The 25,813-nt window shown below is 42.5% G+C and overlaps 1 protein-coding gene across 2 annotated transcripts in view; it reads left to right on the top strand.

Annotated features, from left to right (window-relative positions):
- The first annotated feature begins 85 nt into the window (after positions 1-85).
- The window catches only part of prickle1b (prickle homolog 1b), a 31,605-nt gene continuing 5,877 nt past the window's right edge, over positions 86-25,813 (top strand). The window contains exons 1-3 of one of the 2 annotated variants that reach the window (XM_023417935.2): positions 86-305; positions 22,827-23,024; positions 23,963-24,076. In XM_023417935.2, coding sequence (XP_023273703.1) covers positions 22,839-23,024; positions 23,963-24,076 — 300 coding nt within the window. In that variant the 5' untranslated portion in view covers positions 86-305; positions 22,827-22,838. Of the gene's footprint in view, positions 306-18,491; positions 18,791-22,826; positions 23,025-23,962; positions 24,077-25,813 lie in introns of those variants that run through there. The other variant, XM_023417934.2, reaches the window with a different exon arrangement.

Consider the following 25,813-nt stretch of genomic DNA (forward strand, 5'->3'; position numbering starts at 1 on the left):
GGGGGGTTCATGTTTAAGCCAATAGGCGCAGAGCAGAGCTAATGTCATTTCTCAACGCTTTAACCTGGTGCCAGAGCTGCGCAGCGCTCAGCCCTGGTGAGCGTCCCTCTCTCTTTCTCTCTCTCTCCTTCTGTCCATGATCATGCACTGAAAGACTACATCCACTGAGCTGATTCAGGACTGGAAACCGTCACAGAGTTGCGTTCGCTGTGTTGCAGCCAGCCCGGATGCCTCCACAGTCGTGATTATATCTTGATAAACGGAATATTCAGCCCGACCCCGGACAAAGTTGTTGCATCTGAGAGGTGAGTGTGAAGGCTTCGGGCTCAGATTCATTCAGTTTTATAAATGTTGCAACCCTCTTGCTATTTAATTTACTTACAGAAAGCTGTGTGTATGAATGAAAGCAGGAGTTTGCATTAAATGTGTGATTATGAAAAAAAAAAAAAAAAAACACAAGAACTGTAGGTCAAGTGTAGAGAGGCTTGTTCGCCTTGATCTTCATGCATCGGCAAATATGGAAATGATTTGTCCCTCCATTACTTCATGGCCAGACACACGGGACGAGAAGAAAAGAGTTGAGTTGAGTCTGTGACACATTTTCCCTGAAGAAGGACTGAGAAAAAAAAAAAGTGAATCTGTGGCTGTGGGAGGCTCTGTGTGTGTGTGTGTGTGTGTGTGTGTGTGTGTGGGAGGGGGAGACTGAGGGGCTTGGAAAGTGTATGTGTGTGCGTAAAAGACGCACTTTAATGGAGGGGTTTGCGTTTTGGTTTCCAGATGTGTGGACTCAGCTGTTGCTTGTCACTCAGGTGGTCTCTCTCTCTCTCTCTCTCTCTCCCTCACTGTCCCCCTCTCTTTTCTCCTCGCTTTAACGAGCTCGCTCAGCTTCTCTTCTTGAACCCCTCGTAGTCGCATCAGTGTTGACAGACCACAGCCCAGATCCGCAGAAACAGTGCGAAGTGAAGCCACATCACTTCAGCCACACACACACACACACACACACACACACACACACACACACACACACACACACACACACACACACACACAACGGTTGACCAAGGACGGCGTTTCCCCCATGATCAGTCATGCCTCAGACTTTAAATCTACTTTTAAAACAGGTGTAAGAAAAAAAGTTTAACTTTAACTTTAGGTTTTAGTCTTTTTCAATATAAATATATAGTTTCAAGATTTCTTTGAGTGTTTTTCTTCATGTAGGTTCAGTCATATGATTATGAGTCCTATAATGACGTGTTAAGATGGACTTTCACAGTGCAGCCTGATCTGTATTGAAGCCAGTGGTGGCACCTAGTGGTTGGGGAGCTTGGTGAAGATGCTGCAGTGAGAGCTGCAGGCCTTTGGATCTGGCTGTGTTTTTGCATTTGTGTGAATGCTACACTCTAGTTTTTTTCCTTCTCATTTCTAAGCTCCATTTCATGTTTGTTTTTATTTTGCTGTGATTGAACAAGCCGCCCATATGAGTGTTAGTTGAGTAAACCCTGTCTTAAAATTTGTATGAAACTTGTTTTGCGACATTTCTGTAGCTTAAATTCAAAATCTTGATATTAGGGATGTTTTAGGAAGTTTTGAACTACACAATGCCGTGTAGGTTCGGCCACTGCAAGTGACTGCTGTGTAGTTAGCTGATCCAGGATCAGAGCAGCCAGGGATCAGGTGACTGAGGTGTATTCCACCTCTGTGGGAGGCCAATCAGCCAGACTATGCTATACTTTGCTGGGGGTTATACACGCTGCAATGCTAAGCCTTTGTTAATGAGTATGTATCTGTGTGTGTGTGTGTGTGTGTGTGTGTGTATATGTATCTGTGTGTGTGTGTGTGTATGTGTATGTGTGTGTGTGTGTGTGTGTGTGTGTGTGTGTGTCCTTGCCTGTGTGTGGTACTGGGTGCAACTGCTTATAGATATCTGCATGTCTGTTACTTTGCTTGTTACATGCTCACACATGTGTTTTTATGTGTATCTGCATTTCTGATGGTGGTCATGTGTTCATGGATGTGTGTGTGTGTGTATGTGTGTGTGTGAGAGAGAGAGAGAGAGATAGGTGTTTGGTCTCAGGAGTTAAGCTGCTGTTAATTGGTCAGCCATTTGGACCACATGGGAGAGTCAAATCAGCCAGTAGCAGAAATGATCGGCATGTTTGACTTCTATGGGACATAACACTGACTCTGTGCTGTTAATGGATGCTGAACAGTGTCTCGAATCTGTATAATTTATATGAGTAATGCTATCATCCAGAGTAACCTATGTGCAACAGAGGAATTCATTTAAATAAATGTATCAGTTTTTTTTTTGTTGAAAGATAGCAAGAAAATTGTGACCAATCTTGTGTCTGTGCATTCGCATTAACTCTAGAGTTAGCAGCCGGTTAGCCTAGCTCAGCATGAATACTGGCATCAGGGGGGGGAAAAAAAACAATTAGAGGTGTTTGTGTTCTTATAACAGTAAGGCTTGATGGTTTCTGCGAATAACAAAGGCAAGCCAGGGTGAAAAGGTTGATTTGTGTTTAAACATGTCGGAGCGAGGAGGAGAAAAATACTTGAGCAGAGGAGGATGTGAATCAGAGGGGAGGATGTGAAGCAGGTCTTGAAGAGATGACCTTCACAGGTGTCAGAGATAGACAGAGGATGACTGGACATGTGACGGACTGGAGTGGACGGATTATGAATGCATCTCGTTTTCTAAATTCCCCACTGACATTTTGTTTAGGGGACGATTTCTAAACTGACAGACTCATTTTTCAGCATCTTTAGATTAGAAACATGGGGCTTGGTCCCACAGCTCTTCGTTTTTCTCATGTGCAACCCAGATTCTCATTCTCCAGCGGGGTATGAGTGCCAGAGAGGAAATCCAGCCTGGAGATTGTTTTGATATTGTTGGACACTCTCCTGGAAAACCTTTTTTTGCTCAGCGACCGATGGTGTTCTGGATTTAGAGCCACTGGCTCCTCGGTTTAAACACCTCATCTGATCACAGCAGTAAAACCGTTTGAAGACCTCAAAAAATGTGTTGTGTTTTACCTCTTTTTGTTTGAGAATTCAATTCCAGAAAGGAGATTAACAGTATTCAAAACAACACGAGGATAAATTCTGCAACGTTTTAATGGAGAGCTTAAATCTTTGGTTATCTTAATTTAACAGCCCCCCCCCCCCATGACAAATATATAATATAAACTAATAGTGTATAGCCTGCACTTTGGATGGTTTGCTGCTGGCTGACTCTGGTACAGGGGGGATCGTGGAGAAGTATTCACAGATTTCTTGTGTCCCAGTGTTTGAGTTGGAGCACAGATTGACATTAGATTAAATAAATGGAACCAATAAGAAACATAAACATGAATGCGAAGTTTCTGTGTGTGTGTGTGTGTGAGAGAGAGAGAGGGGGAGAGAGAGAGAGAGAGAGCTTCATCTATTAGTAAGTCAACACTGTTCTTTCTGTGCGTCTCTGTCAGCCTAATACCTCAGACCAACATGTGTACACACAGGCGAGGTTTGTGCTGTCATACTGGAATTAATCGAGTGTGGGGTTGTGTAAATTATTCCAAACCTCAGAAAACACACCCTCACAGACACACACACACACATATATATATATATGTACACACACATACACATTAGCTTGCCAAGCAGCTATCCCCTGTAGTTGTGTGTGAAGGGCCGAACACTGAACAGCAGAAACAGAACAGTGAACAATGAAAAACAGACATTTCAAGGTAAATGCTCTGAATTTTAGAGAGGAACCACGCAGTTCTACCAGCTGACAGATGCATCTCCACTTCTGCAGTGGGAGATTATATGGAAATAGTGCTGGAACCAACCTTTATTAATCATACTGGTAAAAAAAAAAAAAAAAACTCCAACTAATTCCAGCTTCTCAAATATGAGGACTTGCTGCTTTTCTCTATTCCATGTAATTCTATATCTATTTTCTGGACGCAGTTTAACAAAACAAGACGTCTAAACAAAACTAAAGATGTCAGCTAGGATTGTGAGCAGCTGTGATGGGCCTTTTTTTCACATTTTATAGAGTTTATAATTAATCAAGAGATTAATTCATGAGGAAAATAACAATCAGTTGAAGCCCTAAGTGCAAATGGTTTTTGCTTTTTCTCTACATGGCATGGAAAACTATACTCTGTGTCATGCCCTTCATGTTGGAAGGAAATATTGCACTGTAAATGGTGAAAGAGAAGCGTGCGTGTGTGTGTGTGTAGGTTTACAGTCGCCACAAACCATTGCTACGGCGAGGAGGTGAAGGATGCAGTGTGTGAAAGCATGCGCGGGGGTTGGGACGACACTCCTTGATCTAGATGCTAATCGTGATCCTTGTGCTCATTGAGTGGTTTCAGACCAAACCCTGCAGGCCGCACTGGCTCCGCAACCTGGTATTATGGTCAGCTTGTGGGGAAGAGTAAGTAATCCAGGGCTTATGACACTGAGTAATGGACTCTGCGAGGGAGTTACACTCTTTTCTGTGTTAAAACTTGCAGCTGAAATAAAGTTGCCCGCAGCGCCTGCGAAGCGACGCAAAAGCTTGAGATGTTGTTGGGAGTTCCTGACTCGTGCCTGCGAGTGAGAGTCGATTTGGCACCAACTTAATTACCTATACACACAGCTCTATTTGATGATGATTAAAGCCATTCACACACACAGATGTACATATACACACACACACACGCACACACACACACACACACACACACACACACCTGCCCAGACACTGCCAGTCTCCAGTCGCGGTGGTTATGGAGACATTAAAGGTGATGATTATTAGATGATAATAATTAAAAGGCTTTAAAGCTCAAGTAAAGGTAAACAGTATAGATAGCAGCACAGTCTCGTATAGGAAGGCAAGATCGCTGCGCTACAACCACGTAATTATTCCCAGTCAAATGACCACCCTGCGGCAGAACACAAATGATAGCTTTCAGTTTTGTTTTTGATTGGGAAAAACATTAAAGGTCTCCATAACAGATTCTGGTTTGCTGGGTGCTACATCACTCACACAATATTGCTGTTGTGATGTGGAAAACCTCCCGGTCCCAGTCCGGGTGATCGTTTTTTCACCGTTTGATGTTTGGTGGTTTCAGGTTTTTACTTGAGTTTAAAGGACCACCCGTCGCCATGGTACCGAAAATTGATCTTTCTGTTGTTTGTGAAAAGCTGACAATTTTTGGAGGTACACAGTTTACATGCAGTGGTGAAATTGTGGAGCCCAGAAAGTGGGATCAAAACATCGTCTTTCGCATCAAAGCATATAAACTTGCAGATGTTTGCATCATTTTTTGGGCATGAATATAAAGCAGTGGTTCTCCAACTTTATCACACCAAGGACCCCTCAAACTGACATATAGTAGACCACCAACCCCCATTTTAGCTTTTAGAAAGTGTTACTTATGGATGAAATTATAATGAAAATTATCACCCTTTTTGCTGGGAACCCCCTCAAGGATCCCTTGGGTTCCCTGGACCCACTGATATAAAGTATATTATGGATAATAATTGCAGAAAGCCATTATTGGGCCACCATTAGATTAAAAAATAGCTGAATTTAAAGTGCAGAGCCATGTCAAAAACATCATAATCAGAATTGTTCCTAAATATTCCAAAATGGATGTACAGGGAAACTTTCTATCTGTGAGTCTGGGATCAGTGTTAGGGTGCGTACATCAGGAAAACATGACTAAACTTCAGCCTTCCCTTCTTAAATTGGTCTCATGTGGTCTAACATGTTGGACGGGGTGTTCCTGAGGCTAACACGAGCTCCTGAGCAGAACGTCTCAACTCAGGCCCTAATCAGGGACAGTCTGCTCCTTTCCTTTCCTTTCCTTTGCTCACGTCCCCTCTCTTTCACCACTTCACCTCTGTTCCAATATGCATGAAGCCTCAGATGGCACAGGATGTTCGCACGAGCCTGTGTGTCTCCGGTTTCTCCGCGGGCTAATCACCGTCAGTCTGCTTCGAAAATAAATAAATAAATAAATAAAAACAGAAGCAGATGAGGTAGAGAGGAATTTTTAAGCTTTGCGACAAACGTAGGTTGCACAATCGCAGGAAGAAATCTCTATAAATTTCCATAAACCTTTGGCTGTTGGGTGGTCGTCTGTCTCTTCAGAGGGTCTCTGGGGACGCGTCCTATCTGTCACTGTATCTGTGGGTAGCCTCACACCATCCCAGAGGAATACCAGTCTCTTAAGCCATCCAGAGGGGAAATTGCTGCATCCAATCTGATGCCACCCGGAGTCAGGAAATGGCCTGTTGTGATAAATACTTTATAAGTGTGGGTGGGGAAAATTACAGGATTTTCACCAAATTTGCCAAAAGCTGCAGATTTGCTTTTACTTGAGCACTTTCAGGAGTCCTGCTTAAAGTACAAAATGTTCATTAAAGCTGCAATAATCAATATTTGATAGGGTAACAATGGATCAAAAGACTGTATAATGTAAAAGGGGTCAGGCAGGGGTCTCCGAAGTTCTTTTTTAAAATTAATTTTAGCGTCTTTTAGCTGGTTGTTTCGGTTGACTGTCACCGCTCTCGTATTGTTTATGGCCACAGCAGGCAGAGGTTTTCAGCTACCTGCCCAGCACCATACAGGAGACAATGTGAGACCAAAAACACAGTGTAAAGAAGAATGAGTGTTGAACTTATATTTGCCAGGTGGCTCGAAATGAACGCTGATGTTGCTACGTATCTATTGGATGAGTAAATAGGCTGCTAACGTTCCAGATATCAGCTTAAAAAGGTGATAATATGTCAGTGTTGAGTTCACAGCCAAAAAAAATTGAAAAAAATCTGTTATTGCTTGTTATTGTTATTTGTTCATGCACAAACCATACCAGACATTTCTGGATGTCAAGTGCTCCTTAAAGTGAAAACTGCACTTTCTTACAAGTAGGTATACTGTCTTCTTATATAACCTCTCCCTCCTTAAACAAGTCCCTGACTGCCTTTGTGCTCTATGGCAAGCAATCAAGCAGCAGCGTATCCTTCAGCTAGGACAATTTCAGACTGTAACAGATATGCACCCGTAGTGGTTAGATGATGAAAGCTTGGGGCTTCCCAAGTGCTCTTTGCAAAACTAATACAAACAGTGATTTGACTGATGTCTGGGTTTCGGCGCTGTGAGACCCATCCGTTCCTCTTTTTTTTTTTTTGCCTGTGAAAGGGAGCTTAAATTGCCACTTGCATTAATGAGGTGGTAAATAAATGTCTTTTGTGTTTATACTAATGACCTCAAAAACCAGACAGTAAACTGGGGGCTAAGGCGTTCATTATCTCAAACCAGCCACCCGTGAAATCCAACATGTGCGGGCTTGTTTATGTGTGTTTGCGCGCGTACTGCGTATGTATCTGTGCACATATGCACATGTTTTTATTTATTCAATACTTCACATATGTCTGTTGGAGTGTGTGAATGAGTGTGTGTGTGTGTGTGTGTGTGTGTGTGTGTGTGTGTGTGTGTGTTCCCTTCAGAGAGGACTCTAAGGAATCCCCCTCCGGGACATTCAGACATCTGGTTGTGGATGGACAGCTTATATCTCCAAGTAATATGTCCAGTTAAGCCCCCGGGAGCCGCCGCTGTGCACATCATTACAACCGTCCTCCGGCTTTGCTTGGGACATCAATGAAACCCTATCGTTTGGTTCTGAGGGGTACAAATATGCTGTATTTCCTTATACTACTTCCTCCCCGGTCCGTCTCCCATCTGTTGCAGATTAGTCTTCAGTGTATGTTTAGAGAGCTGAGCCCGTCGCCAAGCAGGACTGATAGTAAACCCAGAAGGTTTTAGTCAGAACTGTCAGGTAGGTCTGAATTAACACAGAGGCCAACTGAGGATATGGCTGGCTGAGAAGAGAGACAAGGAGGGAGACAGGCAGCGAGAGGGTGAGACAGGCTCCAAAATTACACAGCCAGGCCACCAAACGGTTCGTCTGTTTACCCATGAACCTCAGGCCAGCTACTCGAGGGTCAGTGTGGAATGCCAACAGCGGCTGCTTGGCCAAATTCAACCGCAGTCCCTGGGAGAAGAGGCAAGGGGGGTGGGGGGCAAACACTCCGCAAAATGGCCAGTCACGCCACTTTCCCTGTGATAGTGAGTTTATTTAAGCACGGAGCTCAAGGCGACTTTCATATAACACATAGCCTCAATATCTGTCGCCCCCGTGGCATCCAAACCCGCCACCAAAATGTTAGCGTCGCCGTGCCGAGCTGAGCTGATATCACTCAGCTGTTCTGTTATCTGTCGCTTTTAAGAAATCTCCTTCGCTCTCAATCACTGGCTCAGTAACCCATATAAAGCTAAACAAAAAAAAAAAAAAAGAAGCGCCTTGGGAATGTGATGTGGAACTAAAGGCTATATGGTTTCACACACACACACCCTTCTTCGACACTGTGCTGCCTTGAGAACTGTGCCAGCCCATGTAGGCCAAACTGTATCCCGAGTGTGACAAAGTGCCGGAGGCTGTGAACTTGGTCAGACCCGCCGTTCCCAGCTCTTGTTGTGTTTCCAGTGCTAAATTATGGGAAAGTGAGGGTGCTGGTTGTGTAATAGACAGCCAGTTCATGTGTGTGTGTGTGTGTGTGTGTGAGTGTATGTGTGTATAAGCGTGTGTTTGTCTGTTCCGCTTGACTGATGCGACATCCCTCCAGGGTCCTGTCATTAAGCTTCTGTGTATACAACCCCAATCCCTGGCCTACATTTATCTCCTATACAATATTCATGGGGGATTTACACACACACACACACACACACACACAAACACACACATTACTACAATAACATTACAGCTTTCCCATATTCAATGTGATGCAACGCTCCCACTTGTGTTGCGTGATATGTCATCATATTTAGCTGTTTTTACATTTCTCTCTCTCTCTCTCTCTCTCTGTCTCTCTCTCTTTCATAGGAGATGCTTACTTCTAGTTTGAGCTCAGTAAAAGTCTTTAATTTATCTGTTTCTTTTGGCTGAAACATGACACGCTGTAAATCAGCCTCATGGATGCCTATTGTAGATTGATAGAGGGACTTCACGGAGTGGCAGTAACAGTGCTGCTTCAGGCCAGTAAAAAAAACAAAAAAAAACAACAACAAAAATAACATATTTATTTCTAATGGAAGCAGCTGGAGTGCGTTGCTTTTATTTTTCTCTTCACAAGAACAAGAGAAACCAGTTTTTTATCTTTTACCATAGTCTTTTGGAACTACGTGTGTGGCCAAGTAAGAGTGTATTTGTGACTTTTTCTTAAAAGAGCAGCTGGAATATTTCACCGTATGTCTTTTATTTCAGTTATTACAGATTGTGGGCCTTACAATCAGTGGCCTGATCATGACCCCCCATGCTTAGATCACTATTCAAGTGAAGCAAAACTGCAGTGATTCGTACATTGTGCCCATCAACGAGAACAAGACAATCAGGTTCTTGACATTTTTTCATTTTTTTCCATCACTCCCCTCTGTTCCAGCCCTCCAGCTATAAATATCTGCCTGTTCTTTATCTTCTCTCAAAGATCATTTTGAACCTCACTTTATATGTGAGTGAGTGTGATCGCAGCAGCCTGGGATTTTATTAAGACGCTTCAAACACACACACACACACACACACACACACACACACACACACACACACACACACACACACACACACACTCCTTTCACAGTGGCGGTTGCAGTGACCTCTGGTTTTTATTAAAGAAGGAATGCATCACTTAACAATATCAAATTAGTGTTGGATGGGATGCACAAGACTCTTCTCTCTCCCTTCTCTCTCTCTCTCTCTCTCTCTCACTTTCTCTCTCTCTCTCTCACACACACACACAGTACTATCATGACAATAGGATTCTATTGTTTCCAAGTATGTATTACAGTTTTGTGGTGGTGTTTCTCACTTATATTCCAGTTCCTTGCTGAAGTGTTAAGACGATGTGAAAGTACAGTCCTATCTCATGCAAATTCCTGGTATTATAAAGCTCCTTCACACTGTGGTGGGCTGGAGAGGGAGTCAGTTTACTGTAGCTGCCAGTTTAGCTCATCGGTGAGAGCAAGACTGTGTAGGCTCACTTGTGCCTGGCAAAACGTAACCAAAAACAAAAATCAAATCCTTGAATGTGCTGTGCAAAAATATAAACAGTGGGAAGAACACTATGCACACTGAATGTTGCTCACAGCGTCTGTTGTTTATTCTCAACACCACATTGCAGAGGAGTTCTGGCCTGAAGAAGAGTGTGTGCCTTGAAATCTCACCTGTTGCAGTATTAAGAATAAATAAATACAAAATCTACACCCGAGGAGCAGTGCAGCTTCTAATCCTAGCAAATTAATTTGTTTTGGTGACACTCACAGGGGATAATGATCGATTAATTAAAGAATTACAAGAGTTTGCCTTTTTGTTGGAGATACATGCCAACAAATATTGTAATAATGCAAGGATACATGTCTCCAGCATAACTGAAGTTGTTTTTCCACAGAGGCTAATAGTCTGATGAAAGAGTTTGTATCCACCCGGATACTTTGGCTTGGCAAGGCATTTTAGCCTTCAGGGACCTCTAAGACTTTTACGTCACACTCAGGTAATGACAAGTATTAAGCAGTTTAAATGAGGTTGACTTTGCCAAATCATGCAAAATAATGAAAATAATGAATAACGTACCTCTACACATGTGGGACGGAAGGTTCAGTACTGTTTTTGACAACTATTTAGCCCTGAAACAGCATAATTCCTCAACAGACTCTAATCAGCCTGTGAGTAGTGAATGGATTTACAGAAAATCCACTTGAATGTCAGAATAATTGGCTACATATGCAGGGATATAGGCTGGACAAAACGCATGATAAAGATTGACAGATACACATGCAAGGCTGAACAGTAGCTGCATTGAAGTAGCAATTATAGTCATTTTGCAATGATTTATCCAAAATGAGATACCTACTATTTTGGAAAAGAATGAATAGAGAATTTAATAGCAAAAGTTGGATGTAAGCTGATGACTGGAGTCTAGCCCTAGTTTCCAAACTCAAACCCAGACAGCTTTCTTGATCTTGTGAGAACGAGGATACAGGCTCCATCTATCCACATTAAATCCCAGGTAAAGTTCATCAAATTTGCGGTAACGTTTTGCCTTGCGTTTCAATAAAGAAGATAAAACGACAAGACTAAGAGTCTACAGCCAGGCTAGCAGCTATGTGAGGCTTTATGTTGGCACAGCGGTGCTTTGAGCTAATAGCTAACATCAACATGCTAGCATACTCACAATAAAAACGTTAACATGCTAATATGTTGCAGGCAATCCTATGTTCACCTTGTTACTCTAACATGTTAGCATGCTAACAGTTGCTAATAGTACTAAATGTACAGCTTGATGACTGTTAGTCATCTTGCAGGCACTGCACTTTCCAATTCACTTAGTAGATGTTGAGATATTTCACCAAAAAAAAGAACATTTTCACCTGATGGTGGCGCTAGATGAAAAGGCAGAAGATCACAAAGACCACAAAGTCAGTAGGAATCATCTCCACCAGTCCATCCAATAGTTGTCAAGATATTTTTGTCTGGACCAAAGTGATGAACAGACCGACCAATATTGCCATTCCCCAAACTCAACATCAAAAATGCCCCCTACACATTTTCCTTCAAAATGGTAAAAGTAGAGTTCTGAGTTTCTCCACCCAGTCTCTACCAAAGCTCCCATCCCAGTTACTTGACAATTTCCTGCATCTTATAGCACTTTTATTGCTGCTCCTATTGTCCCAAAGGTGTGTAGGTAACACCCTGCAGTGGTTAACGTATCTCAGCCGAGGGTTTTATTACTAGGAACTTAAATCACACTCTCCCCTGGGAGTGTCAGGGAATATTAACACTGAACTGGTGAGACCACAGAGCAACACTTCCACAGATCTGATAGAGCAGCAGCGAGTCGAGCTGGCCGGCCTTGTTGGTGATGGCTAAAGATCCATTTCCTGGTGTGAAAGGCTGCTGAGAGGCGTCTGTCAGTGTGAATGGGGCTGAATGGTGGAATCATAATGGATATGAATTGAGACGCGGAACTGGGGTCTTTTTGTGAAGCAAATATGTGTGTCAGCTGGTTTGTCACCCACTGTGCATATGGCCTATGTAAGTGGGACATTGCTTATTAAAAGCAGAAACAGATACAATCAGGCTACAGATATGCCCTTATTTGTGGATTGGATTTGTCTTGTGGGTGTTGGTGTCGTTATATTAACAACAAATTAGCTTACATGACACAGGGTCATACAGAAGACTAAAAATTCAAAATAATCTTAGATGTAGTCACGGAGGGCAATCTTCAGTAGAAAATCAAGTTTCACTTTCAGAGTTTAAAATGCCCCCATGGTGATTTATTTGTCTGGGCTTGTCAGCTTTGGCAACAGTGTAACTTGTTGTGTTAAGAACGTTTTCAGGATTTTTTCTTGTAGCTATCACTGTTTTCAATCAGTGAGTAGAATGTAGTTGAATTTCTTGCTTAAGGCATCAGTGTACTTCAAACGAAGCGCTCAACAGATAGTCATACAGTGTATGACCCCCAAAATTGGTTTATACATCTGATGATTTTTGCTACTTTCAAAAAGCAACAGCCTGACGAGTGCAGCCACTTCATGCAGTGATTGGCCAGATGTTATTCATTCTTTATTCAACTTATTCCGTCACATTTCTTGCATACAAACGAGTACAACACTGTGAATGCCCTTGGGGAAAGACTGTCCAAAAGTGTGCACCCTCATTACCCCTATTTGTAAAATTTATCATGTCTCCTCCTTCTCTGCAAATGCAGACTATGGGATTTGACACAGTGGTGGAAGGAGGCAAAAATGTTCACCTGGTGCTTTGTTTAATTGAGGTCGCCAGTCAGATGAGGGGTGCAGTGGTGCAACAGTGAACTTGTAGCAAAAAAACATCCAACACTAGGCCCTTGACTGTGGGGCTCTTGCTCCTGTTGCCCTTCAGGGCCCAAGCTGCACTCTGGAGAGGACTGCCTCTACCCTGGCTTTATACCAGAAGCCCCTCCTATGAGACAAACCACAGGTAATTGTAATCAATCAACCAATATACAGAACATTTACATCTAAATACATTTCTCTCTCAACCTATCCTAATACATTAATATAATGACTGCTTACTCATAGATTTACTTTGGCCCTAAAAGAGCATTTCTGCACTACTTAAGGCTGCACGGTGGTGCAGTGGTTAGCGCTGTCGCCTCACAGCAAGAAGGTTCCGGGTTCGAGTCCCGGCTCGGCCATGGGATCTTTCTGTGTGGAGTTTGCATGTTCTCCCCGTGCCAGTGTGGGTTCTCTCTGGGTACTCCGGCTTCCTCCCACTGTCCAAAGACATGCAAAATGGGGACTAGGCTAATTGGTTACTCTAAATTGACCATAGGTGTGGCTGTGAGTGTGAATGGTTGTCTGTCTCTATGTGTTTGCCCTGCGATGGACTGGCGACCTGTCCAGGGCGTACCCCGCCTCTCGCCCGAAAAGATGCTGGGATAGGCTCCAGCCCCCGCGACCCTACCAGAGGATAAGCGGTAGAAAATGGATGGATGGATGCACTACTTAACAAAACAACCGCTCAGCACTAGTTTAGAGATGGTACATTCCGGTTCCCCACCCTCTACTAAAGCCCTTGGATCCTGCCACTTGCTGTTTGACATTTGGACCAGGGAGCTCTGCATGCACCTGGTAACAGATGGGTGAACACAGACAAACCCCTTGGTGTAACCCAAGACTATTTCAATAAATGACTGTAGAGTTAAAGTATGTGATTCTTGTTCGTACATCTTCAACTGGTTGTGACGCCACTGTATAACCTGGCAAGATAAAATGACTTAACTGTTACCACTAGCTTACTATGTTAAAGCTAATGCCAATGCTGGCAATGACATATTAAACACTGGTGAAAGTAGTGCAACATTGATGCTAGCCTAACACAACACACACAGCAACAGTCTTATGTGCCGGCCAGATGGAATTACAGCTTTTTTTAAACCCTCTTATTATGAAGCATGGGGTAACCCTGCAACTCAGACATTTTGCTCTGCCTTCAAGTGTTGCCATTAGGAAACCTAAGCATTGCAATTAGACGTGGTCACATGATTTTCCGTGCAAACTTGTTTGTTTCGAGCATACCCCAGCCTTTAAAGGTGGTGAGACAGGGAACATGGCTGTTGATGGTGATATCACAGAATAACATCTTCATTGTGTCACTGTATGCCATCCCATAGTAATCCAATAGTAATTTCAGTCTACACCCATGTTTCCTACAAATTATGTTTAATTGCTGATCATTTTCACACACCCTTACCTTTTGTGGAATAACACGAACATGGATCAACCCTGAAAGTCACCATTGAAGGATAGTAACTGTACTGAGTAGGAGATTTATTTGCACAATTTTGCATATTTCATCATCAATTTGCACTTTATGCTACTTTAGTATCAGGAATTTGTCTCCATGCTCTGTTTGAGTTTGGCTTTTTATGACAAACTGTCCTGCAACAAGTCGAGACATGTCAGTGTCCTTGTTGATTTCTGTTTTGAACAACCAGAGGGATGTTTCCCCTGATATTTGCATTCTAAGGGATCAGTTAAACCCTTTCTTGCCCCCTGGGGATGAAACGCATGCAGGGCTGGTCGTCGAGTCCAGGTGTGAATGACTGTTAGAAATGAAAATGAAGCACAACGCTGCTGGAGAAGAGAGCATGTCAGCTCAGCACAATAGAGGTTAAGCAAAGGACAAATTACAAGTTGAGTTCTGTTCCAAAAGATAGGTGAAATGTGCAGCCAGAAATTAGTAAGTGTGCCATGTGTGTGTGTGTGTGTGTGTGTGTGTGTGTGTGTGTGTGTGTGTGTGTGTGTATGTATGTAAGAGGGAGAGAGAGAGAGAGAAAGAGAGAGTGTGTGTGTGTGTTCAGGCAGCGTGTAGTCTAGACTTGGTCTTGGATTTCAAGTACAGAAAAGGCCACTAGATCTTGTCTGAACCCCAGTCCAAAGCTTCTGCCATGGAAAGAAAACTCTGCTGAAAAGGTCCTTTGAGAGACTTGATCCAAAGATTTCAGTCCAATTTACTTCTGAAATCACTGAGTTTAGGGTTAGACCAATATTTTTGGGCTGTATATTGGCCTTTCATTTAATACTGGACCCATGAAATCAGATTCATGCTTCATTTCAAGGCAGGGTGTTTTCTTGTCCTGGATCAGTAGTGGGTGGATCAATCAGTCTCATACAGCTGCTGTGAAATGTGAAGCTGCCAGTGAAGTGACAGAAGTTTTGATAACACGGAGTACTTGCCATTTTTCCAACATTAAAAACGTCATATTTAAAGCAGCTCCAGCTGTTGGGGAAACTGTGCATTTGTTCACATGCGCTGTTGGTGTAGAGGACTGGGGTTAAAGGTCACTGCATAAACCCTCCATTACTTAGTTGGTGCTCATCAGCCTCAGACATGTGAATGAGACCAGAGCATCATCCATTTAGCACATGTCCAGTGGCTTGGCAGAGTGCTGATACATGATGTCTTTGCCTTATAATGGTGAAGATCCATTAATAACCCCTGCTTATATTGTGAAAGGAGGAAGCTGCAGGATAATCTTATCACATCCTGATGTTATCTTGAAGGCAATCTGGAGGTTCTTTCCCATGTTGTGACAGAAACTTCTGGTCTTCTTAGAAGTTAAAAAAAAAAAACCCTTTTCCATTATGTTCTTTTGCTCTGAAAGATAAACAAACAGACACCTTCAACACTAAAAAGACTTTCAGAAGTTTTTTGCTCCGTCACACCCTCTGTTTTTTACTGAGAGGAAGCTGAGGAGACAGCAAGGTCATCCGTCCTCTTGTGTTTTTTTTCAAAAGAACCATGGGTCTTTGGCGACAAGCCCAGGCCCAGTCTGAAGGGCCAATATCTGCCTATTGTCTGGGGTAGGGCCGCTCATCCTCGGACGTGTCCTCCATTCCTCGCCCACTCATTGTCTGTTTTTGTTATTTGAATTAAGTACTTGTCTGCCACAGACATCCCTCTACCTGAAATAAGATTTCCAGAGCTTTCAAAATGTGTATCCAGATAAATATCAGGAAACTCAATGCACATCTTTTGGAGGGTTAAACACTTGCAGAGCGGTGCCAAGGCTGCTGGAAAACTTGAGAGCTTTTCTGAAAGGTTTACCCTCCGACTGGACTGCCAAGCTTCCCTCCCTCTCCTCTGTCTCAATTTCAAATATGTGTCAGCATGCCAGGAAAGAAGGAAAGCAAATAGACTATCTCATCTCTATGCACAAGAGAGCATCTCTCCGTCTATCTCACTCTTCTGCACTACTTAGCTCGCGGAGTCGTTTCTCATTTGTAACAGGTAATTTGGCATGTGACAAACAGCTCTGTTGCCCTCTGTGCAAGTCACTTTGTGGGGTTGTCAGGGGAGAGAGCGTCTTTGTCTGCGGGACAATTGAGCAAACTCATTTGTCATTTTTGACTCTTTAAATGAAGCCATTGCGGCTTTTCAGGCTTTCACAAAGACTGACGATGCACAACTTGTCCAAATAAATCACATCAGACTTCCACTAAAGTATCAAGTGGATTTTTACTATTTCGTCCACTGTTTTGTCTGCAGATTCTTTTTCTGCGTAGGTTTCCTGCACTTTTTTTTTTTCATGAGCAATAAATGCAACTTTTCACATTTTGTAATTAATAATGCAGGCGTCAGCTTTTTCACGAGGTCCACGTCTCATTATGGAAAAAAACTCTTCATTTTTAGCTCTACTGGATTGTCATGAGTTTCCTGAAGTGGAGTGCTCACAATACACGCATGACAATAACCTCTTTGTCACCGGCTAAAGTGAGAGATGAGGGCAGGGGACCCCTCTCCTCGCACTCATTCAGATCTCCAAAATAGGAAGGGGGGGGGGGGGGGGGGGGGTGGCGGCAGCATCAGTGACGGGGTGAGCAAACAGGTCCCCTGCGTGAGAATTTCCTGAGATGGATGAGGTTGACTCAGGAGGAAGCACAGTCAATATTTAACCAGAAGAACACCAACAAGACATGGGGAGTCGGATTTTGGAAAGAAAAATGATTTGCTGCTTTGAAATGATCCATTGCCTCCGACATCGGGAATCCAGTTTGTTCAAGTTTTAATATGTTGGCAAACAAAGACTTAAAGCTGCACTTATCAGTATTTTTATATTAACAATGGATCACATGACTACTTGTATGTAAAAACGATCGCTCACAGTAATGAACCCACAGAGAATTATCAACCTAGCTCAACTTTATAGAAGCTTTTTAGCATCTTTTAGCTCATTGTTTTGGTTTTCTGACCTGTAACTATTGTTTTGGGTCTCAGTAGCATAATTTTCAGCTGCAGCACGCAGCTGTTCTCAGAGAAAAACCAACAGCAAACAGCAGGCAGACAAAGTTAGTAACAAGCTGGTGAAAATAGCTAAGCTTCCCCAGGAGGTGGTGGAGAGCAAAACAGAGCTAAAAGGAGAGTAAAGGGGAACATGAACATGACAAATAGCTCACAGTATCAACTCAGAGTGATAATACTGTATGCCAGTGTTGTGTTTATAGCTGCGTTCTGCCCCAAAGTGCCTAAAAAATATGTTATTACAAGTTTGAGTAAGCTAATGTCCTTAAAAAAAAAAAGGGAGACGTCACTCTGGTTGCTCAGCAATGACTCATCAGTCATTTTGTAAAATGAGGTTTCATTTTCATCAAATAGCACTTATGATTAAATCCCTTAAGTGCTCTGATTTTTTTCCCCAAATGTGTGCACAAATGATCAGTGTTGTTGAGATAATGAAGCAGCTGGGCAAGAACATTTGCGTTTAACCGCCATGGAACCTAATTAACAGCTGAGTACAAATTATTGTGACATTAGTAGAGCAAATGACACGAGATGCATCAGACTGGATGACCTCAGGAACCATTTAATGACAGGGAGAGTGAGAATGTTTAGTTGCTTGTATTATAAATAGACATTTTGTCTTGGTGGGAGATAAAGAGGAGTGGAATTAAGAATTAAACTGGGAATAAAAATAATGACAAATTAATGTATGCTTTTTAAAAAAATGTATTATTTTTTTTTACACTGCTTCAGAAAGGAATGCCAACAAAAAATCTTGAGGAAGGAAGAATAAGACATAAAGAAAGAGGGACAAAGAGAGTGTGAGAGTTGAGTGGACATGTCATCTGGCTCTCAGGAATCCTGCAGCCAGGTCGGGGGACGGGGTGGAGGGCTTGATGTCACTCTGGTGGAGGAAGGGGTAAGATAGGGATAGAGATGGGGTGTGTGTGTGTGTGTGTGTGTGTGTGTGTGTGTGTGTGTGTGTGAGATTGAAGTGCAGGGTGATTTGCTCTGGAGGGGAGGAATGAGGGAGGGGCCGACAAGGCTTGGCTGCCCCCAAGAGAACACTCACACACAGACACTCATCCACTCACTCCCACTCACTCAGAGGGATCACAGACACTCCAGATAGAGACGTCACCTCTCTTGCCCTCCCTCCTTGTTCTTTGGACCTTGGAAATTTTGGATGGCCAAGTGAGCTGCTCCCCAGCTGCACAGTGAGTGAGAGTCGCGTCACGAGTGACTTTCAAAAGGCTGACTTGTCGGGGGGGTGGGAATACATCCCGACTGAGTGGGATCTGGCTCTGATTTAGAACGTGGATCCGTTGAGCTCGACGCCACAGACATGTAGCTGGAGCGCTGCGTGGCCGGGGCATTGTGGAAGTGAATGAGAGCTTTATGTGGAGGTGGAAAGAGAGATGCTTTTCCTGGAGGTAAGAGGAACATGGATGAGTAAACCTGTACATGCAGAAAGACTTTGTTGAATGAGGAGCACTTTTGCTGCTCCACTTTGGAAAATGCTTGCACCTAAGTTCCGCCATTACTTAGATGTGTTGATGAAGAGGTATTGCAGTGGAATTGTGGGAGATTTCCTTGGTTGAAAGCATTGGAAAAGAGTTGAAGAGAATGAATGGCTGAGTTGAGCAGACTGTCTGAGAGGTGATCCTGCATGTGTGTATTGCCCTATTCGTGATGTATGTCCAGGTCTTGATTCTTGTGTTTGTGTGCGTAGACAGCAGTGAAGTGAGTGTGTGTGTGTGTGCAGGTGGTCTCACGCCAGCTGTGTTAAGTCTCCTGTGCACCCCCTGAAACCCATTTGGCATTAAAATAACACTCTTCAGCAGTCAAAGAGCAATGACCTCGGCCTTTGAACTCCACAATTTAATGGTTTTTCTAAAGTAAATCCCATCATGTTTAAGAAAAATAGACTTTTTAACTGTGTTGTTGGTTCCAATAAGTACTTAATATCTCTAAATCTGTCCTCCTAAATTTGCAGCAGGTAATTAAAGCTGCAACTAATGCACCAGTTTTGAATAAATATCTACTCACTGAGACATATTATACACTTTGGCTCAAACTGTAAAAATCATACTTCTCCATAAAACAGGAAGTCTTTCTTCAGTTTACCCTGGGGTTGTATTCATTTGAATTTAACACGTGTTTGACTTGCTAAATCCTCGGTGAAGGAGAGCCTCTTTAAGAAGTGTCAGTTAAGCAGTGGAGGAGCATGCATTTAATCGTTAGCTGGCTGCATCTGGCCGTCTTAACACAGACCCTATGTCTTTGGAAAAAAAAAGAAAAAAAAAAGAAAAGTTTCTATTTTTTAACCCCCTGAGCCTCAATCTGTAACATCTCCACCGTGGCTGAAGTTTGGAGGAGGGATAGGTGGACATTTTGTTTTTGACAAAGAAAGCCATTGTGTTATTGCCAAGAGGTGACATGGTGAAATGTGAGTTGCTGTGTATGTTGGCTCAGGAATCTGCAGTCACCTTTTCCCCATAAGCTGTGGGATGAGAGTCCAGAGAGCTGAAGGTCAGAGGAAGACAGCAGTCCTTAAAGGATACCAAACCGGAGCCGGATCGATTAGCCAATTAATCAATTAGTTGACTGAGTATTTGGACAATTGAATAATGATTTTTGTAATTTTTCAAGCAAAAAAGCCAAACATTTCAGCTTCTTTTAAGGGAGGATCTGCTGCTTCACTTTGTCACACAGTAAACTGAGTATCTTTGTGATTTTGATCTGTTGGTTGGACAAAACAAGTCCATTAGAATTTGTATCGTCTGAGAAGTTATGAAGGTGACGTTTTTCACTTATTTCGTGGACAAGTTGATCATTACAGTTGCAATAACTTGCCCAGATTTGATTTTTTTAGGCACATGCCTTTTTGAACATGTTAAATGGGACATAGTGATGAGGCCCGATGCTGTGGATGTCACACACTGAGCCCATATCTGTCTATTAACAGATGTCATGTATAAATTTAGCTGCAAACCAAACCTGTACCCACGTTATCAGCTAAAAAGAAACATTACTACTCCTAAACCCTAAGCTGCACAAAAATGTCTTTGATATGGGTGAGCAAAATGATCTCTGAGGAAAAAAAAAGAAACTGGGTTCATCTAATTGCACAGCTTACGGGTCTTAACAAGGTTAGGTGAGATAAAGCAGAACAGGTAAAGAGAAGCTAGTGAGTGATAACATTATCTGTTCTACCATAAAACCTGATAGATTAGTCACTGAGGAACAAAGCAACAGTCAAATACCCTTTTGTCCCATGATAAGAGCTTTGGTTTGACTTTTAACAGCATTTCAAATCTGTATATTCAGTGTTTTGAGGCCCTGGGCTTCATTCAACTGTATGCTAATCAGAATGCTAATATTTCCCCTCGCTTGTTTCTGGGGGTTGACTACGTGGTGAGGTGTGGGAAGCCTGGAGGGTCAGCTGAGCAGACGGTTGACATTTCTACGAGTGTTTGGATTGTGGGTTCAGTTGCGGCTGACCTTTGACCCCTGGAGGGGGCACAAGCAAGAAAATCATTACTTTAGGGCATCAGTACATTATCGCATTTTCTTATGGCACTAATTTATGACTTAAAAGCGGTGTCAAAGTGCTACTATAAACTTCAACACAGATATAACAAGGATATCAGTTTTTCATTTACAGCTTATTTTATCTGATGAGTGTCTGTACAACAATAAATAGGGGGCGGGTGGGAAAAGAGGGAAGATTATGTATATTTTTCATATTATATATATATGAATGAATATATATTCCTCGACAGTGCTAACGGTTTATTTAGTAGCTCTTGGTTCAAAAGTAAAGACTCTAGAGCGCTCGGTAAACAGGCAGCACCATTTGTTATGTTTACCATCATGCTGGAAATTGCTCCTTCCAGTTCTAGTGTGCAATTTGAGTCCCCCACTCCAGTCATGTTCATACAGACCCTCAGCAACTGGCTATCTTCTGGAACAAGCATGATTTGAAATGAAAATGCTCTGGATTCAGGTAACAGGCATAATGATTGGTCAATAGAAGCCATCAAGGCCTTAATGTCCCTGATAGTGCTGCTTTTCAGACCTACTTACAGTTTTTTTTTAAAAAAAAAGAAGGGGTCTGTGTGAAGTTTCTGACTGTTTTCACCCAAACAAGTTCTATTCTGGTCCAGATTTGCATGTCAAAGAGGCAGAGCTGAGCGGGGCAAATCACAAGTGGCTTTTTCAACACCTTGAGACTACAGCACTGTTATCAGGCTGAGAAGGCTCTGAAGAACATGGCTGCTGAGATAAGAGGGCTACTGCTGAAGGTGGGAGGCACACAACCACGAGACTGATTAATCCCTATTCATGTAACAGTCCAACTGTTATCATCCTGTAAAGAGGAAGGGGGGAAATAAGCTTGTTTTTAAACGCTGATGAAAGTAGATTCACGCTGCAGACTGAGAGGACGAATGCACCAAATCATTTGTAAGATTTTTGTAAGCATTGTCACCGCTTTTTTTTTTTTTTTGCATTTTCAAGATCACAGTTGAACATTTATGCAATGGCGACTTCCTGGACGTAGCTGCAAATCTCTGTCCCGGTTTCATGTGTTTCACAACGTTCAGTATTTTGCAGCGCAAGGGGATAAGAGCAACAGATGTTTGGTCGGGGAACAGCTGGAAATTCCTGTTGTATCATGTTATGTCAAAGCCTTACAGTCTCAGTTTAAAAGAACTGTCCAAATGTATTTGATGAGGCAGTAAATACACAAATCTGTACACTACTCCAAATAATGGGGTCTAAGAAGAAATACAGATCTTTCAAGCTTCTGTACCCAACAATGTTCTGTTCTGTTTCCTAAAATGTGAGATACACCCAATAAGGCAAGAGTCTGGTTGAATGAGTGCACCGTACTGGAAAAAGCCTTGTATAACTTTCCATTATGTATCATCCTAAATTTGTCTGACGTCCCCTTTGAAGGTGGACAAACACTGTTTCAGGCACCTTATCAAGAATGACTTTGTAATGGATAAACAAAGGAAGTATGACATAGAGCCTTAATGGGATGGAAAATAGCATAAACATTCTTGAATGTGACTCAAGAGGTTTGAATTGTGAAAGGATGGCAGTGGTATGGAGAGGTTGTCTCTTTCTCCCCCTTTTCCTCTTTTTAAAGTAACAGTCTGCTCCTCCTGTTTTTTTTTTTTTTTTCAAGCTGATTTGTAGAACTGCTAAGTCACTGCTGGGATAAAAACAATTTTCTTGTTGAGAAATAGAGGATTTAAAAGTAAGTGGAGAGGTATTTACAAAAATCCTAGATCAGCAGTATCCCAGCCAATCAGTGACAAGAAGTGCAGAAGGTAAAAACCAGAGCTTTGGGTATAATTAAGAAAACATATTAAGCAAAAAGCAAAAAAAAAAAAAAAGAAAAAAAGAGAGGTAGACTTCTGTAAATGTGATTCCTAAATCCTCCCATTTTGTTTACAGCGCTCGTGTGTGATGAATCTGGAGCGCAGCGAGAGAGGGGAGCGTCCTTCACCTCGAGGCGCGGACATGGAAGCTCGTACTGGGGGAAAGATGGGGAAGATATCCGTGGGCTTTCAGAGGAGCTCCACCTCAGATGATGACTCTGGATGTGCACTGGAGGAGTATGCGTGGGTGCCACCTGGACTGAGGCCTGAGCAGGTAGGACCTCAACGCTTTTTCTTTTCTGTATGAGAAGGAAAGGAAAAATTTAAAGTTGTAGGCAGGGTAGAAATGTAAAAACCCAGCACAAAATAACACATTCATTGCACATTACAGTTTGGTTTACCCGGAGGTGGAATTTTCCTTCACAGGATGACACTATAAACCTGTATGCTAACAGCATTAGGGCTTTAGTTCAAATAAGGTTATGCATGCAGACATTCTCTTGTCTATGCCATACTAGCGGATTAGCAGTACCACATGCCGAAGCTCAACATCTGGCTATGGATTTGTTTTTCACATTCATTAGCGTTTATTTAAGATACACATGTTCAGATCATCTCAGTTGGAAATGAATGTTGTTTTTTTTTCCACACATTTTTTCATGGGCTGACAAACTGAATGTCTCCTTTCCGTTTCTCCTGTCTGGGGGAATTAGCCTAGGCAAACATTAACATTTCCAGTCCCAGGTCTGGTCCCAGACTCAGGCGCCTGTGACTGGATGGAGATTGACATGTTTCCCCCCACAGTGTCACAAAATAAGGACACACATGGCAGCCGTCCCTCTTGACTGATATCCGTGCTTTCTCTCCTCTCCTCTGGACTTTCCCCTTCCTCCCCTCCTCCCTTCCCATCAAGCAGACTGATAACACTGTTGACCTCGTGGCTGCAAATGTCTCACTCATTTATGTGGTCTAAAGGAACATACAAGAAAAACTAAATTACAATAAAGAGTCATATTAAACTAAGTTGTAAAATGCTACATCATGGGCCATTTATCCAATACCTGTTTCTTCCTCCATCCACACTGTAAGAAATGTCTTCTTAAGCATTAAATTCAAATTGTGCTTGAAGCAAATGAACGAAACTACTAGTGGGTTGACAAGATTTCACTGCTCTCTGTCTGCTGAAGTTCATTCATGCGTCTCCATCTGCAGGTCCAGATGTATTTCTCCTGTCTACCAGAGGACAGGGTGCCGTACGTCAACAGCCCCGGAGAGAAGCACAGGATTCGACAGCTCCTCTACCAGCTGCCGCCGCATGACAACGAGGTAGAGATAATGAGATGACAGGGTGTGTGAGAACGGGTGAAAGGGAAGGTCTGCAGCAAAGAGTGACGCAGGAGTTGCTACTTTTGATCCACATGTGAAAAAAAAAAAAAGATGTCAACACCAACGATATTAGCAATAGTGTAGGGAATAAAAAGACTAGAGTCAAGCCGAGAGATAAGAGGGATTAATTCAGCTATTAAGATGAATCATTCTTTTACATTTAGTCAAAATCTGATCAGTGGTTTCAGAGACACTGAAGCTAGAGAAAGGAAGGAGAGGAAAGAGTGAAAGTCTTTTTCCCTGCAACCTTTGCTGAAAAGCATCTATTATGGCAACAAGTGACAATTACAGAATGATACTTAAATGTTAAAACTTTGTGTAACAGTAGCAAGTAAAGTCGAGCCATAAAGTCAGCGAACTGACTACCGTACTTATTATCTGTTGTACAGCAACGGCTAGCTAGAGTTGGCTAACATTAACTAACATTAGCTAAGTAATGCTGCAGCAGCACAACCCCTGAGTGCTTTGCATTGAGCAATGAATACCACTTTTAATTTGTAAGAACAATGTTTTACTTCTTTTTTCATAAGGTACATAGTCCTGCTTATAACAAAGTAAACTCGACTTGGATTCAAACTGAAATGTTTCCGTAGCACAAAGTATAAAACTATACTGAAAGTCGTGGCTCCTGTTGGGGGAAAAAGGTAATTGGAGAAGTTGTTGTAGTGCTGCTTCTATTTAAAAACATTTAACATTAAATTTAATGTATTTGTTAAATGAAAAGCGAGTTTTAAAAAAAGGGCATATAGTTTTGCTATTTGATATTAGTGTTGGATTCTAATGGCAAGAATGACTTTTAAATGATACCCATCCCCAACTAAACTAAAGCCAGCAGCTGAGTAAAGCTGAGACAATCATGCCAGGTTTTATAGTAAAACTAAAACAATGGACACATTCTCTCAACCGTTTGACAAAAAAAAAAACCTCCTGTGACAATAAAGCACATGCCATGTCTTCTGTATACTACCTTTATGGTGTGTAAACCAGCACTCCTTTCACATCTGTGTTAATAGAGTTTACATTAGGAGATATGGTGGAGGGGTTATCACCCGAGAGGAGGGACAGGGGGGCTACTGTCTGACGGAGGTGGTCTCTGTATGCACACATGGAAGGTACAATAGGTACACTCGACACACATACAAACACACACACACAGTGTTTGACTGAGCAGTTTTATGATGTTTGTCGGCAGACCTGGTGGTTGAAGAAACAAACTGCCGGCAGATTCCTTGCGTAACAGTGGTTAGGAGGGATAAGCATTCTCTCTCTCTCTCTCTGTTTGTGTGTGTGTGTGTGTGTGTGTGTGAAAAGGAGAGATGGCAAGTGTGTGTGTGTGTGTGTGTGTGTAGAGAGTGCTCACACGCCGGCATCGTTTACTGTTGTTTAGAGAACAACTGAGCTGGTTGTTAGGATAGTCTTGGTCTTTTATCTGGGGCCTTCATCACCATCTCTAAACACAGAGGAAGGGTTTGTGTATCACTCACGCCATCCTTTCAACGCAGCCTTGAGGGGAATTGGCTTTAATTAAACCTTTTTCCAGCCATATATGGACTTCATGTGATACACTTCCCCAGTGTTGCATGCAAAAGATGAAAGCAGTAATGACTGGATGTTTTTAAGTGCTATTTTGCTTTATCCTCTTAACTGGCTTCCCCCTTTTATGCTTACATTGACCCC

The sequence above is a fragment of the Seriola lalandi genome, unplaced genomic scaffold (assembly GCF_002814215.2).
Source record: "Seriola lalandi dorsalis isolate HSWRI2012SDOR001 ecotype SW California unplaced genomic scaffold, Sedor1 jcf7180002054579, whole genome shotgun sequence".
NCBI lineage: Eukaryota > Metazoa > Chordata > Actinopteri > Carangiformes > Carangidae > Seriola > Seriola lalandi.